The sequence below is a fragment of the Durio zibethinus genome, chromosome 2, assembly GCF_047325235.1.
Source record: "Durio zibethinus cultivar Kanyao isolate XHJ-2024 chromosome 2, ASM4732523v1, whole genome shotgun sequence".
In the NCBI taxonomy this organism is placed as follows: Eukaryota; Viridiplantae; Streptophyta; class Magnoliopsida; order Malvales; family Malvaceae; genus Durio; species Durio zibethinus.
Genome location: NC_143163.1, coordinates 35,261,441 through 35,277,531, shown reverse-complemented (window position 1 = coordinate 35,277,531; position 16,091 = coordinate 35,261,441). Strand labels below are relative to the sequence as shown.

General features: G+C 29.6%; 2 protein-coding genes across 2 annotated transcripts; both read right to left on the bottom strand.

The window, feature by feature from the left end:
* Positions 1-1,383: 1,383 nt before the first annotated feature.
* On the bottom strand, positions 1,384-4,078 carry LOC111317506 (heavy metal-associated isoprenylated plant protein 37-like). Its single transcript, XM_022919938.2, has 3 exons — positions 3,568-4,078; positions 3,335-3,410; positions 1,384-2,636 (listed from the first exon to the last, which is right to left on the bottom strand). The coding sequence occupies exons 1-3, from the start codon at positions 3,604-3,606 to the stop codon at positions 1,591-1,593; spliced, it is 1,161 nt and encodes a 386-aa protein (XP_022775673.2). The 5' UTR covers positions 3,607-4,078; the 3' UTR covers positions 1,384-1,590.
* A 10,057-nt stretch (positions 4,079-14,135) lies between these two features.
* Positions 14,136-16,091, bottom strand: LOC111317504 (heavy metal-associated isoprenylated plant protein 20-like). Its single transcript, XM_022919937.2, has 3 exons — positions 15,901-16,091; positions 15,637-15,712; positions 14,136-14,697 (listed from the first exon to the last, which is right to left on the bottom strand). Exons 1-3 carry the CDS (start codon positions 15,982-15,984, stop codon positions 14,405-14,407), a joined length of 453 nt encoding a protein of 150 aa, XP_022775672.1. The 5' UTR covers positions 15,985-16,091; the 3' UTR covers positions 14,136-14,404.

The window sequence follows — 16,091 nt, the reverse complement described above, 5'->3', positions numbered from 1 at the left end:
TCAGATTAGAATTATGTTAAAAATTCTAATCTTTGTGATCATCTATACTGATATTGGTGTTCTACTTAAAAAGGGAAAAAATTCATTCGAAATCTTTATTTCATTTTGGTTTCTTTCACATGGAATTTGGTCGCCTTTTATGACAATTCTGTTTATCTGTAGTATAATAAAGTTTAACCAACGTTAATCACCAGACTCGAGTAAAAATTTCAGACAGTATCCTCCTCTGTTCTCAGTATTGTTCATTTTGTCAATTACGATTGGTTTTTCTAATTCTTCAATGAGGTTATACTGTTTTCTCGATTTGTTAGTTAATGCAAAACTCAAACATATTAGGGAATCGTCATCAAATGGTAGAACCATAAGCAACAAAGGAGGCGCTAGCAGAATCCATTAATGTTCCCTATGTTTATTCTACTCTTCGACTAATGCAGGCGCTTCCTCTTTTATTAAAAGCTGGGTCGCACCTTTACGTTAACAACAACCACTCTAATAAATTCTTCTTTTGGATCTTCTTACTTCCATATATTTATTAATGAATCTTACTTCATCGATATTATATAAATACTACAAGTAATTCTTTCCAGACTGATTATCCAGATCTTAATTCCCCCCTTACAATGGCTATCATATTCATAGGTTAGGAAGGAGATTCTTTCTAGGAGTTGAAACTGCAGATATATTCGTGTTGCGGGGAAAGAAAATTCAAATTGTGGACGAAAAATCTCAAATAATGAAAGAAAATTCAAACACAACTAAACAGAGAATTCAAATTGTCGTCTTCGAACCAATTTTTAAAGGGGAAAAAGACCATCACATGAGCAGCTAAGTTACATAACCAATTATCCATTTTTTTTATGAAACAATAAAAGATTATATCCAGTATCTTTGTTTGCATTAGTGAAGCTTTGCATTGCAGCGGCAGGGATCAATGGCGTAACAGGATTAGTGATAGTGGGTTGGGTGGTCCTGTCCAGTCCTGTTGGATTTAGCCCGTCGGTGACAGGCAGTACCACTCAGAGATTGGCAATGCACGTGAGCTGCACTTGCACCGATCTACCTAACCTATCTTGCACACACTTTTCAGCACTAAGGTGACATATTGTCAACCCGCCACAGCTGTTCCTACCCTCTGGCAGATAGTTTCATTATTCTTTGTAAAGTTGCAGTAACCAATGTCACCTTGTCTGTTGTTGGATTTAAATAAAAACCACTCCAAATTTGACCATAATCCTCGAAACCCATACACTTACACCCACAAAAATTATTTAAGTAAATTATAGATTAATCACTCCTTTGTTTATTTACTAGCGTTTCTGGTTCACATTGTCATTCCGGGAGCAGAGGGAAAAAAAAAACACCAGCAGGCAGAGTTGGAGTGAATTAAATAAAAGATAACATAATCTTAACAACTACACAAAGACAGATGAGATTTCACTCAAACATCCCCATTCCAGCATCTCTGCTACCCTCTACACCACACAGTAGAATGTTGTCAAAACCCACTAGCTCCACTTAAAAGAGAGAAATTCAGCTCAAACAAAGTCCATGCATTCTCTCTCTACATAATTTTTTTTTTCTTTCTTCTTGTTACATTATTGAACAGCTGCTGCTTGTGTTGTCATCGCTGAACATATGGGTTGATGCAGAGTGGTCAGCGTTGTAATTGGGGGCTTCAGGGAATGAGTATGGAGGAGGATTATAATTATAGTAATACCCAGTGCTAGGGGGAATTATCGGGGATCTGTGATACATCATCTGGGGTTGTGGCGGCATGGCATGCCTATTCTGCAGGTTCATCATGTTCATTGGTGATGGATAGTTGTAGCCATTCATGTTCATGAGCGTTGATGATGGATATTGACCAGTAGCATATCCACCATTTGGAAAACTTGCTGTAGAAGACCCCTGCAATCCATTGTTGGATTGAAGTTGAAATCCTCCAACAGCATTGGGATTGCCTCCTAAAGAATTAGCAACATTAGCACCATTTCCAGGGAAACCTGAATGACCCATCATGGGGTTAATGTCATTTCCCCTCTTGCCCTCTGTTGCATTTATGTTTAAACCACCAACCAACTGAGCATTATTCATCTTCAAAGCTGCCAAGGTTTTTTGATCAAGCAAACCTGGATTGACCTTCATTCCCATATTCTGATTCTGGTTTCCTTTCTTTCCAGCATTCCCGTTTATAATATTGTTCATTTTATTATTATTGCTGGAAGCTGCAGCAATGTCTCCAACACCTTTCTTGGCATTATTTGCATCAAAAGCTTGTTGCCTGAGCAAACCCAGCTGACTTGGTTTGAGAAATTGCAGCTCATCCTCTTCATCCTCTTCGTCATAATCATCCGTATAATCATCATCTTCCTCAGAAATGAAAGTAGGGAACTTCTGCTGGTTCTTGAAGGCTTCAAGGCCTTTGATCAAGACTTGTTTTTGGCCTTTGTTGTTCTTCTTCTCATCTTTGATGCAGTTCTGCTTTTGGTTTTGGTTTTGATTTTGGTTGGACTTCTGGGACCAAACCTCAGCATGTTTACCAGCTCTGATCAGCTTCTTGATCAATGTTGCAGAATCTACACTTCCTGAGACTGCGACTTTCTGCTGCTCTGCATCTATGCTAACTTGGTAAACACCTGGAACAAAGAAGAAAACAACAAACAGAAAATTACACAAACACGTTAGACATGCACATGACAGCTATTATTAGGACCAATGAGTTGGAAATTCTCCTAGCATTGTGTCCCATACATCCGGAACCTGAAAAGTACAAACATCTATCCTGATAATCTCTAATTCAAGAAAGTTCATCTTGAGTAATGATTCCTGAAATGAAGAATTGGTCAGTCCAGATCACTAGTCATTACATCCCATACTGATAAAGAACTTACAAATTTTCACTTCTCTTATCCAAAACACATAGATAGTTCCGGAAGATCCACAGATGGTACTTCCGCGAAAAGCGAATCATTGTTCTCATCTCTTTCAACCTATCAAGCAACGTGAGACAGTTTCCTGATCGTCTAGATTTAAGGTAATACTTTTCTTATGAAAAACGCCACAAAAACAAGCCAGACATTTACTTTTACTCTGTTTGATGGTCTGAATTCTGTATTCTTGTGGATCACTCTTTTGAACTACAAGCAGAGTACTAATAATTATTTACCTAGCCTCCCCTAATTTTCCCAACAACCAAGCAAAAAACCTTCTAGGAAGGAAAACATGTTCATAAACAAGAGAGAAGAGAGGAAGGAGAGCTGCAAGCAGTCCACAATCAGTCACCAAAAAGAGCGAAACAAATCATATGAGAAAGCTGAGTGACAAAAGTGAGCACCTTCAATTCTCTGAAGGAGTTTCTTCACTTTCTGCTTACATCCATCGCAGTGTATGTTCACTTTGAGAACACAAATCTGCATAAAAATTAAATGAAAAGGGCAACAAAGCAAACAGCAAAAACAAGAAGAAAGAAAGATTCTTTAGAAGAAAAGACCACCACCATCCACCTTTGCTGTACATATAGATTAAAAAATTAAACGGACAGGCAGAATGTGGGTGAAAGAGAAAGACCTGAATCTTGAGTAGCTTAAAGTCTTCTTCTTTAGTCATTTCTTCACCTGTTTTTTTGAATGAAAGACTTGCTCTCTATGAGAAACACAGGGATAATTTAAAAAAAAAAAAAAACACAAGGCACCTAAGCTATTGAGGACTTAAACAGGTTGCATGTAGGTTTCTAGTTCTACAACCAGAGATTCTTTCTTTTGCTTGCTTGTTGCTTCCTACTTTTCTTTAAGTTCTAGTCACAAGAGAACAAAAGAAAAGCACAGGACTTTTTAAAAGAAAGGGATAAACAAAGAAAGTAAAACAACCCTACAGGCCCAACACAAATGCCAAGACAAACAGGAGAAAACTCACCTCACCGGCAGAAAAAGAGAAAGTAAGAATAGTAAAAAAAAGAAGAAGAGAGAGAAATCGAGGTCAGAGGACGGAAAGGAGATATATGTATATATATATAATAAACGAGTGAAATGTGAGAGAGAGAGGGTTAAGAGAGACAGGAGAGAAAAGAGAGGAAATGGTGGGGGGTTTGGGTTGGGGACTGCTCCTCAGCTCTTCGTTCTATAGTCTGTAATCTGTACCGCCCTTTGGAATTCTGAGATGATGTGATTTAACGTTAAATACTGAGGCGAAACAATAAAAGATGAACAGCGACTTGACAAGCTGACTTCTATCCCTGTCTTGTTTGTCACTGCCTTGCTTTCGTGAAGAAAATGAGAGTAAAATTTTGGTAATAAATTTTTGTTTACTTGGGGAGGTGAACTCTGATGTCTGGCTGAATTTGTAGTATTTTTACAAATTTTTTTAATGGAACTCTCAGAATATGAGTTCATGGCTTTGTGTTGCCTGTTGGGCGTTGGGACCAACAGCCTTTTCTAATTCTGTCGGGACTTTGCAGATTGTCCACTCCACCCTTTAAACTCTAATCCTTTAGTTACATGTTTGGCTCACCCCACTATGGCCTCCGGTTAGTTCTTACAAATATTTATCGTTCTTTCTCCCGAACCTCAAACATTTTCTTAACCCACAAATTACCTGCTATATTTTTTTTCTTAGAATAATTGATGGGCATCACAATGTTTTTTATTAATAATGTGCTCTACTAACTCGTGGATAAATCAACTAATTAATAAATAAATTATTATAATCAAATCATAATTAAAGTCGATAATTACTGTTCATAAATGTCGAAAATTTTTTATTTCTTTTTAAATTACTAATTAAAAGAGAAAAATGAGATGTCTTTGCTTATTTATAATTATATCCAAATAAATATCCCAACAATTAGAATTTAAGACTTGAATTAGTTTAATAATTTTGGAATTTATGTAATCTAATCTCATTGTCTATAATATATATACATCCTTTTTGCAGAAAGTGTTAAACAATATGTAGAAATGTAGAAACATACCATTTGTTTGGTATAATATGGGCAGAAAACTTTTAGAGCTTTGCTCAAAAGAAGAAAGGAATGTTAAGGTTTCCTTAATTAATTGTGGTCCAATCGTTAAATTTGAATTTTTAAAGTCTTGTCGTTTTCTCTCTCCTTCTCTCGTTTTTTTTTTTCTTCGTTAATAAAAGGTTTTTCTCTTTTGTAAAAGAAATTAATATTTAATTTCACACGAATATTAGATATATCAACAATATTTAACATATTGTACCCCAAGTTAACATGTAGTATCATAGTAAGAACTCAATTTCAATGTAAGGGTTATCAATAAATAGATAATTCAATCGATTAGGTTTATTTTTTTTATGAAAAAATTTTAAATTTGAATTTTATTGATGTTATTTGTTAAAATTATTTAAAATGTATGATTTACAATCATTTATTTTAAATTATCAAATACGATACATTTTATTTTAATAATTTATTTACTTTAAATTTTTCTTAAAAAAAAAAAATCAATGTAAGAGTTGTTATTACTTTTTAAGAAGTTTGAGGTTTAAGGCATATCCAATGAGACTTTATTTGAATGGCAACAAAGCATTTATGAAATCTTTATGTATAAGATTTAAGTTTCATAGTGTGTAGAATTTGTCTAATTATTTATTTAGTTTGTTATTGGTTTTTTTATTTATATATTTTCTTTAAAGAATATTTTTTTTATGATTGTAATTTAGATTGATGTTGACAATTTCATAAAAGAACCTTCTTAACAAAAAAAAAAAAAAAAAAACAAGTAAGAGATAAAAGATTAATTTTTTCAATGTACTATGAATTAATATTGAATTTTGCATTATACTTCAATTGCATTGGGTTTTGTTATTATACTTTTAATTTTATTAAATTTTGTCACTATACATACTTTAAATTTCATTGATTATTGGATATAACGTAACAACATTGAAATACTTTGTTAATATGAATGACAAATTTTATTGTTATGCTTTCAAATATTGTCTTTTTTTTTATTAAAGTAATTAAATTAAAATAATTTATAAAATACTTTATCAATGAAAATGACAAATTTTTATTATTTCCATTATTTCATTTTAAGAATCAACAGAATTGAAATTAAAATGGCAAAATTTAATAAGAATAAAGTATAATCATAAAATTTAATTTTAACAACTGATTAACTCAATTGATTAAGACATATTTTCTTTGATTAAGAAATCTTAAATTTTAATCTTATTGATGATAATGAAAATACGACACATTTTGTCATAATCTAAAAGATTAACCATCTATCCCAGGTTTTTTGTACAAAAAAAAATCACAAAATTCAATGAAATTAAAAAAATTGTACTAAAATTCAATTTAACTCATCTTATAACGGCAAATTTCACTTTTACCCCTTAATAAAATAATTAAATATGTTTTTTAATTCATAATTAACTGTGTTTAGTTTACGTTTTCTTATCATTGGCTTGAACTAGAAAAATCAGAAAAAAAATGTATTTATAGTACCAATCATTTTACTTGGGTTTCACTTTAACTTCTAAACTTTAAATTATTTCATGATAATCCTAAATCTTAAAAAATGGTGTCAATATGGTTATTTAATAAAATTTTACATAAAATAAGAGAGAATTATAACTTAAAATAATAAATTCAAAATTATTGCTCTTTGTTATCATACTAGAATATATTTATTAAAAAATAAATAAAAGTTTTAAGAATGAAATAGAATTGTTTTTGCCTATGGTTTTTAAAATTCAACTTAAAATTAGAAAAAAGATGGTACTTTAGTTTTCTTCTTAATAACTTTACTAATTTTATTTTTTTAATAAATATATTTTAATATGTACTAAAAAATAATATTTTTGTGTCCAGCATAATTTATTTCATTTATTTGTTCTTAGTTTATTAAAATTTATTTTTTCTATATTTATACATTTTGATCACAGAATATTTATTAAATATAAATCATTCAAAATTTATTATTATAATCCCTTACGAAAATATTTATTAAAAATAATTCATTCAAGATTACAAATTAATTACTCTAGTTTAATTTCTTGTATGCTTTTTTTTTTTAGAGACAATAGTATAATGAAAGAACCATCAAAACAAACCAAAAGAAAGAGAATGGGATTGAATAATTGAAACGTTCAAAACAAACCAGATGAAAGAGAAGGTTGGACCATTTTTAACCTTTTATGGTTCACAATTCCCAATCATATATGCTTCTGCTTATTTTAACCTTTTACTTGTATTTGAATAACACAACCAAACTAAGCATTCATTCAACCACCACAGCAGCAAGCAAGTTGTGTAGGTTTTTGAGGCTCCTCGTGTCTTATGGAGCTTTTTTGTTTCTTGTTTCCCGAAGGCAAAAACCAAAGAACAGCACGCATTCACACAAAGGTCAAAAAAAAGATTAGTAGTAAAAAGAATTCAGAAAGGAGCAGAGAGGCTGGCTCAGCACTCAGCTGCAGCTCCTAGGCTACGTGTGTGACTGCGTGTTAGGTCATCATTACTTGCTCCCTCATACCTCCTGCAAATTTCACTGGCATACCGTCCCAACCCCCAAAAAAGGCTTTCAAAACCCTTTATTTATTACAACTAGTATAATACATTTTTACCGACTGCTTGCCCTTGGCCATGGGGCTGTGGCCTGTGGGGGCATTTGCTTTGCTTCTTTGTCAAGTCTATTGAATTTTATTCCCACGAATTTACCAGAACTGCCACTGACTTTTTCCTTTGTTTTGTGGTTTACTGTGTTTTAACTTTTATAACTCCAAAAGTTTCAGTTCCCCGAAAAGATGTAAAATAAAAAATTCCCGGAAAGAGGGGATGTAATCTTTTTTCTTGGACCCACCTTTGATCTCCTATAGATTCTGACTTCTGTGAGGCGGAGCCTCATTGGGCTGTGACTGTTATCACTTAACTACATCACATGGGAGTTTCCTTATGGCCAATCCACGTGAGAGTTGAGTAACAAATATTCTTTGGGTTCTGTCATAGGCCCATTTCCTTCGTAAAACAATGAAAACAAAGAAGGAAAAAAAATTATCTTTTAATACCTTGTAATCGTTTTTTATTATATTGAAAATCTACCACAATCCAAATGTGAGATTGAATGACTTAATAAATTAGATAAAGTAACACTTATCCAAAATGATTCATTTTAATCCAACTCAATTTAATTAAATATTTTAATAATTTAATCATAAAATTTTATAATTTAAAATGATTTGAATATAAATAATTTATTTTTAAAGTGAGTCGAAATTTCATTGACCTATCTTAATTGTCACTTCTTCTAAATCATATTAGCTATAAGAGTGTCAAAGTTGAAAAAATAAAATAAATCAAGCCTAGTGATTTTTTTATTATAAAAAATTTAAAAGTAAAAAAAATTATAAATTTAATCGAGATTTACAAATTTATTAAATTTTTACAAATAAATTTTTTAAATTTACAAATTATCTATCAATAAAAAACCATAAAAATTTAAATCTAAATGCTAACGCATAACATTCACTCCTTAATATATCTGTCAACCATCGTCGGCAAGTGTAATAATTTTGTTGAAACAAGAGCCCACCTCATTAGGTAATGTGGCATATCAACAGGTTGCAAGCTCTTTCTTAAAATAAAAATAAAAAAAAAAAAAAATGTAACAAGCCTCTTATTTTGCTTTGATTAGGTGGCAAGAAAATCCCATCAACCAAAAGTGAAATTTGACCGAAGAAATTGAAGTTCCGGTGAAATATAGAATATATCACAACGATATCGGCAATTGCCAACTTACCAATTTGATGTTATTTGACTCTTATGCTCTTTATTTAATTTGCTCCTTTTTCTCAGAAAGTACAAATTAATTCAGCCAATCTTAGCCTTACTGTCATTGTTATTTTATGGTTATGTTGTGTTGTGTTCCTCCACATGTTGTTAGGTGGGCTCATTTGTGATTTTTAATTTGTCGATTAATCACTAGCATTTTTGGTACTTACAAAGGTTAGGTTTCAAGTCATTTGTTAGCATCATATATGAGAATGTGTGGTACAAGGTTTTTAATTTATTCTGAAAAGTAGACGCTTAATTACTTTATTAAACTTTCAAATTGTTGAATAAAAACATTTTTTTCTTTTTTTTTAATGATTTTCATTGTCTTCATTAAATATTTTAATTTAAAATTAGTTGATAATAAATAAAAAAATTCAATTTAAATATAAAATCACAAAACATTTAAGATTTAACAAATTTAAAATAAAATTATTTAACAAATCTTACCATGTATAAATAAAAATCTATCATATGATAAATTTTAAAAAATATAGCATAAAAAAATTAGATTCTCACATTGAATATTCAATATAAAATCAATTAATTGTAAACATGACATATAACTACAATAAAAAATTATAGATTATATTTTTCCAAACTTCAAAGGGTTATTATATTTAACACTACTTCTTGTTAAATTTTTTAATTTTTCATATACTAATTTTGTATAAAAGAGATAATAGTGTATTGAGATTTAAATTTATTAAATATTGGTTTTTAAAAATAATGTATAATTTAATTGAATTAAATTTTAAAATTATCATGTATTTCTATTAATCTACTCATTAAACTCACTCAACTTATTAGTTCGGAATTTTAGTTTTAACTTAGGATCAAACCCTTATAATGAAAATTTCGATAAATTCTCAATCCAATGCCCTACTTAGTTTAAAGAGAGCTGAATGTAATATTGTTTGAATGGTTATGATTATAATTTTTATTTTTACCTTTAATCTTATAAAAGTAGAGTGCAAATATCTCAATTTTTGTAACTAAAATGGTCTTATAATTTCTGGATGCATCACAGTAGTTAGCATGGGCCCATAATCTGCATATTTGTCAAAGCCTAATATATTGGATTGCGAGGCTTTTAGATAGTACTTAATGGCCCATGTGGCTCATGGATCTGCTCGAGCCTTTCTAAGAAGATTTGCAACATAAGGCTTTCAATTTGTTGGGGTAAGATATACAAATAATAAGTCAACTTTATAGATCTTTGTAAAATTGTCACTTATGAATAATTTTTCCCTTTAATCATTTAAGTTTGAATATATATATATTTTACTTAGTTGTTAATGACTAACATCGCGTTGATATGACAATGTTATGTCAGTTGTCAGGTGCCAAGTTGCACAGCCACTTCATTTGAGAAGTCACGTAGCATTGCTATGGTATCATTACAAATTAAAAAAAACAATTTAGTCACTTAATTTTTAAAAATTTGTTATTTTGGTCATCCAATTTTAAAAATTTCTAATTTAGTTATTAATAATAAGTCTCAATTTTTATAAAAAATAGAAATAAGCATGATATTCTCATTGCATGAAATTAAATTATAAATTTTTTTATTTTATTATAATTATATCATTTAAATTTAAAAAATAGATGAATATTATCCAATTACTAAATTTAATTACTTAAATATTATTACTTCAAATCTTTATGTTTCAATCCATCTAAATAAATTCAAATAATTATTTCATATTCATAACGTTAAGATTCTAACTACAATAAAATTCACAATTTTAATTTCATGCAATAAAATGTTAAAATAAATATAGATAACATAAATTTATTGTAACTAAAACCTTGACAATATGAAATATGAAATTTATTAATATTTTGGTTTTCATTATCAATGGCTCATTGTTACTATAAATTTATAATGAGTTGATTACCAATGTTTATAAAATTAATAAGAAAATTATTTTATTATTTATGTTACCTGTTGAAATATATTGCAATAATACTCAAATAAGTCATTGAATTTTATAAAAAATAAAAATAAAAATTCAATATTTTTATTGTATGAAATTAAATTATGAAATTTTATTTTATTTTAATTATACCATTTAAATTTGAAAAATAGAAAAATATTAATCAATTGTTAAATTTACTAAAATATTATTATTTCAAATATTTATCATTATGTTAATCTAAATAAATTCAAGAAACTATTTTAAATTTATACATTTTGGTCGCCAATGTTTTTGAAATTATTAATATTTGAATTTCACACTCAATATAACTTTATAACAATTTAATCACCAATGGTTTGTGAAATTTAATATAATAAATATTTTTTTATTTTGTTATTTGTATTTTTTAAATATTTTATTACATGAAATTAAAGCTAAATATTGACATTATGAAATATGAGATATTTAGTTGAGTTTATTTGGATAAGGTAAATGATCAAGATTTGAAGTAACATTGTTTTAGTAATTTTTGCAACTGGATAATATTTTTTATTTTTCAAATTTAAAAGGTATAATTACAAAAAAAAAATTATAATTTGATTTTATGTAATAAAAATATCAAATACTTGTTTTTATGTTTTATAAAGTTTGAGAACTTATTTGTTAATAACCAAAATTTTATTTTTTTCATAAAATTTGAGAACTTTTTTGTTAGTGATCAAATTGTAAATTTTTTAAATAAAAGGATTAAAATATAAGTTTTTAAAAAATTAAATGACTAAAATTTATTTATTTTTTAAAATTTAATAATATCACATCAATAATATTACCTAACTTGTTAGATGACATGGGTGTGTCACGAGACACCTAAAAATTGATACGGTATTACCACTTCAATATGTCATTAGTTATCAACAATTGACTGAAAATTTTTTACTTAAATTTAATTTGATTATAATAAAAATTTTAATATTTAAGTGACTATTTAAAAAAAATCCTTAAAACTCAGTGACTATTTGTAAATATATATATATATATTTTTTGATCTCAATATGTTACGTACTTGTTGGAATAATTAATCTCTTAAAAAACAAATATGCTTCAATTCCTTCTCACAAAAAAAATAAAAAAAAATTTTTCTATCTTCAACATATACATCTATACCATTATTAAGCATTATAATACTAATACAATCTCACTTAACCTGATCGGGAATTTTTTTTTTTTTCTAAACCCTGGTAGATAATCATGGGGTTTAAAGACATGAATACGATGTTGATTTGTGTAAGACTATTGGTTGCACTCTATAATTCCACTAAACCATTGTCTTTATTTGTGACGAAAACCTAGCCTAGTGCCTTTTCCTTGTAGGAAACATTATCTCTATGTAGCGTGCTTTAGTGAACATACGTATATCACATACTTTTATAATATTATTCAGATATAGAAAATGAACTGACACGAGGCATTTCTCCTCATTCAATGGTTATTCAAAGTATCATTTATTGGAATCAGAAATTTAATTTAATTAATTTATATAATTATTTTAAGATATAATATTCATCAAATTTAAAATTAAATTTTAATATTAATAATTTGTATTTTTATCCTCAAGTTACAACAGTTTTTATAAAAAAAAAATCAATATGATATTTATAAATTATAATGTTTTATCTCTTTTTAAATTTAATGAAAAATATTTTTAACATAATATTTTAATTAATTTTAATAAGTACTTACAAACACACAATAATTATATTTTAATTATTTAGTTCTAAAAAATATTAATTAGTATTATCAACAAGAGTATAATTTGTTAATAAAATTTTAAAATTTTAATTTTAATAATCTAATTCAAGTGCTGATAGTCTCAATTATTAAAAAATATATATATTACCTTAGGAACTGACTATTTGGAGAGAAAATATCACTCCAACTGCTCTGGCAAGTCAGCAACTTTGAAGTCTTGGGTCAAATACACGTGGCAAATGCCCTTACGGCTTGGAAGTCAGAGGCTCAGAAATGTCAAAGGATTTCAATTATTTGGTGATGATCCCCTTTCCAGTTTCCAATATTGTAAGTTGAAATAATGTTAGGGAAAAACCTTGGGAAAATTCCAATTATGCTTTACTTGTTCAAATGAATTTTTTTCACCATTGCGAGGCTTCATTTCATCTTCACCAAAAGTAAAACCCCATACATAGAAGATTGATTTGGCTACAAGCAACCGACATTCTAATTAGATGATCTTGAACTTGTGGACTAGAAATCCTCAGTTACCGTAATTTGTTCAGTTTTTTTGACTGCGTTAGATATATTTGGATTATGATGGATAAACTTCACAATTTCATTGGTCACACCTAATTATGGCAACAGGAGAGAAGACGACCTGCTAGCAGTAACCCAAAAAAAAAAAAGGCAAAAACAGTTTTAAGTCAAGCTCGAAGATTACCAATTAAGACGTCGTGGAAAGATTCATCAAAATCAAGTAGTGGAAGATATAGAATTGTCACGCAGGGCAAAGAAAGTTGAACTAGAGGCTGCAGAAATGAGAGCAAAAAGTGGACTAATAAAGCTTCTGAAACAAATAATGATGACCAAGGCTGCCAGAAGGCTGAGCATTGAAGTTCGACCTTATGGAGCTGGATGAAGGGAATTGTGGCCATGACGATGCAATTCAGTTGAGGATAATGAGAAACCACATGCAGATAATAATTAATGCTGAGATTCCAGTTGTCGAGGAGAGGATGATCAGCTAGATAGCTAGCTGCAGATATTATTGATCAGACAATAGAAAAAAGGTTAGTAATTACAAGGATGTTGCTGCCGGAGAACTAGCCTTTTGCATTTTTGTTTGTACATAAATGTATTTTTAAATATTTATACATATTTAAAAATCTAATGATCCTCATATGGTATTTTTTTATACGTATAAGTATTTTTAATTTTTAATATCATTATTTTTTTTATAATTTTTTTTATCAAATGAAATTTTAATAATCTTAAATTTTATTATAAAAAACAATACGAGCATAACTGCTAAATGATGCATTTTAAAATTTTGCATCCAAAGCATTCTAAAAGCAAACTTGAATTTTTACTTCAAGACTTAAGAGCAAACTTAAAAGATTTTCATATTTATCTGCACTATACCAATCCATGGAAGATATCAATAAATCAACTATCAATTTAAATTAAACTCACATACCATGAAACTTTGAAATTAAAATTTAAAGTTCTATGATTTCTTCATTTTCATTGAGATCACCGATCCATTTGACCTTTAACCTCTTTTTTTTTCTTGAACTGGGAATTAATTAATCCATTCGGTATACTTACAGTACTTGCCTATACGGAAAACAAACACGTCTAATTTCAGGTGATCAATATATAAAAAATTAAAGATAACTTGAACTTTGAGCTCGAGAATAAAAATACGTGCTATATATACATGCTACATATAGATATATTATCAGTCGACTACATGAAAATCCACTTTTAAAAGCATTCAAATGAAAATTCCCTTCACAAAACCTCAAAGCACCTAAACTCAAGCTGTCGTCTTGTCAAAAGAAGAAAACTAAGTAACATGTCCTAATTAAACAGCCAATTAAGCGTTGGTACAGTGAAAATTGTGTCCCTTCCAAGCATACACAGCTTTAGCTTTTAGATTAAATTCCATCAAAATTGCCTACATGATCGAACATGCATTTGGGTTTTCGTCACTAAAGAGAGTAACAAACTTCTCATCTACAGCATTTGGACTAGGCAAAGCTTGCACTGCGTTTTTAACATAGCCTGATGGTGCCTTCTTGTCATAAGCTTGAGCAACATAAGGGTATGCCACCAAGTTGTAAGGGACATAGGGCCAAAACTCAGCTCTCTTTCCTGTGCTCTTCACCTTCTTTAACACCTTGTTTGGCTCAACATATCCGGTCACGCTCACTCGGCTTTGCTTTCTGTTCACGTCAACTGATTTCGCACCTACACAAGATAGAAAAAAAAATAATACTATGACTTATTAATACTAGAATTTACTTAAGAAAACAAATTTTAAAAAATGGAAAAAAACATATTGGGGTAAAGTTTTAAATATGTTATGACAAGGACAGAATAATTACGACGTGAAAGGGATAGATGGTTTGTAGTCGGTTTTGATTAAAATCACCGGAGGTTAAGGGTACGTTTGGTTTGTGGGAATTAGCAGTGCATTTATTATAGTAAAGGGCTTTTAATGTCTCTAAACAGAAAATAGAAAGATCTTTCCAACTGCTATTTTTTTTGTTTCCAGAGAAACTTGTTTGTTTTTATCCTTTTTAAGTGATAGTATATAAATATTCATGTTTCCCTTACTATGTCAAAGAAGACTGAACTGTGAATTTTACAGTGGAAGTAACAAATCTCTCCTGTTTTTGCCTGTAGTAAATTTATGGTTTTTAAGACTTTGCAGTACGGGGAGAACCATAAACACAGCTTCTGTTTCTTCCAGTTTTTAATACGAGGAAGCTATCAGAGATTCTCCCTCTCGCTTGACTTTTATTTTTCTCACCTTCTTTAGGAAGAGCAATTAATATACGATTTTCTGTCTGCTAAATTCTCATACGGTAATGGTATAGCCATGAAAACCAGGCCAGGAAAATAAGATGTAGAAACTAGAAAGTGATAGTAAAGGATAAGAGGTCCAAAAGGCTTTTTCAAAGAGGTTCAAAGGGCTGCAACCAACGAATAAAACTTCTTTTTTTTCCATGAATTGTCATGATTCAATAGGCTGTGATGGATTATTATAGCTAACAGGCTTCGGTTCTTTTTAACCAGCCTGGTTGGAATCAGGATATATAGTCATGAGTAACACCAAAAATATATAATAAATAATAAACAAGTAAAGAAAGAAGATTTAGAGAGGAAGAGAGCTTTGTATTGCACCTTTCATGGAGGACACAGCGTTTTTGACTCTCCTTTCACAGCCATCGCAGTCCATCTTAACCTTGATCTCAACAGTCTGCAGACAACAAATTAAGAAGACAATATTCAGTTTTAACAGGTTGAAGAAAAACCATCACCAGCTAACAAAGAGTAAAAGGAGCGTATATATATTTGGCGGTTGGCACAGTTGACAGAACAAAGAACATGTAACGAAATCCGAAAAATAAAGCGAAAGGATGTAAGAAGATTGGAATTGACGAGTACCTGCATTACTTTATGCTTCTTCCTTCTGGTACGAACAGTTATTAGATCAGAAATATAGTCGGAAAGAGTGTCAAGAGCACCCATTCGTTGTTTTCCTTTTTTCCTTTCCACTAATGCAAATTGCTAAACAAAAGAGAGAGAGAGAGAGAGAGAGAAATGGGCTAAGCGTTTTTTGGGCATGGAAGAACCTA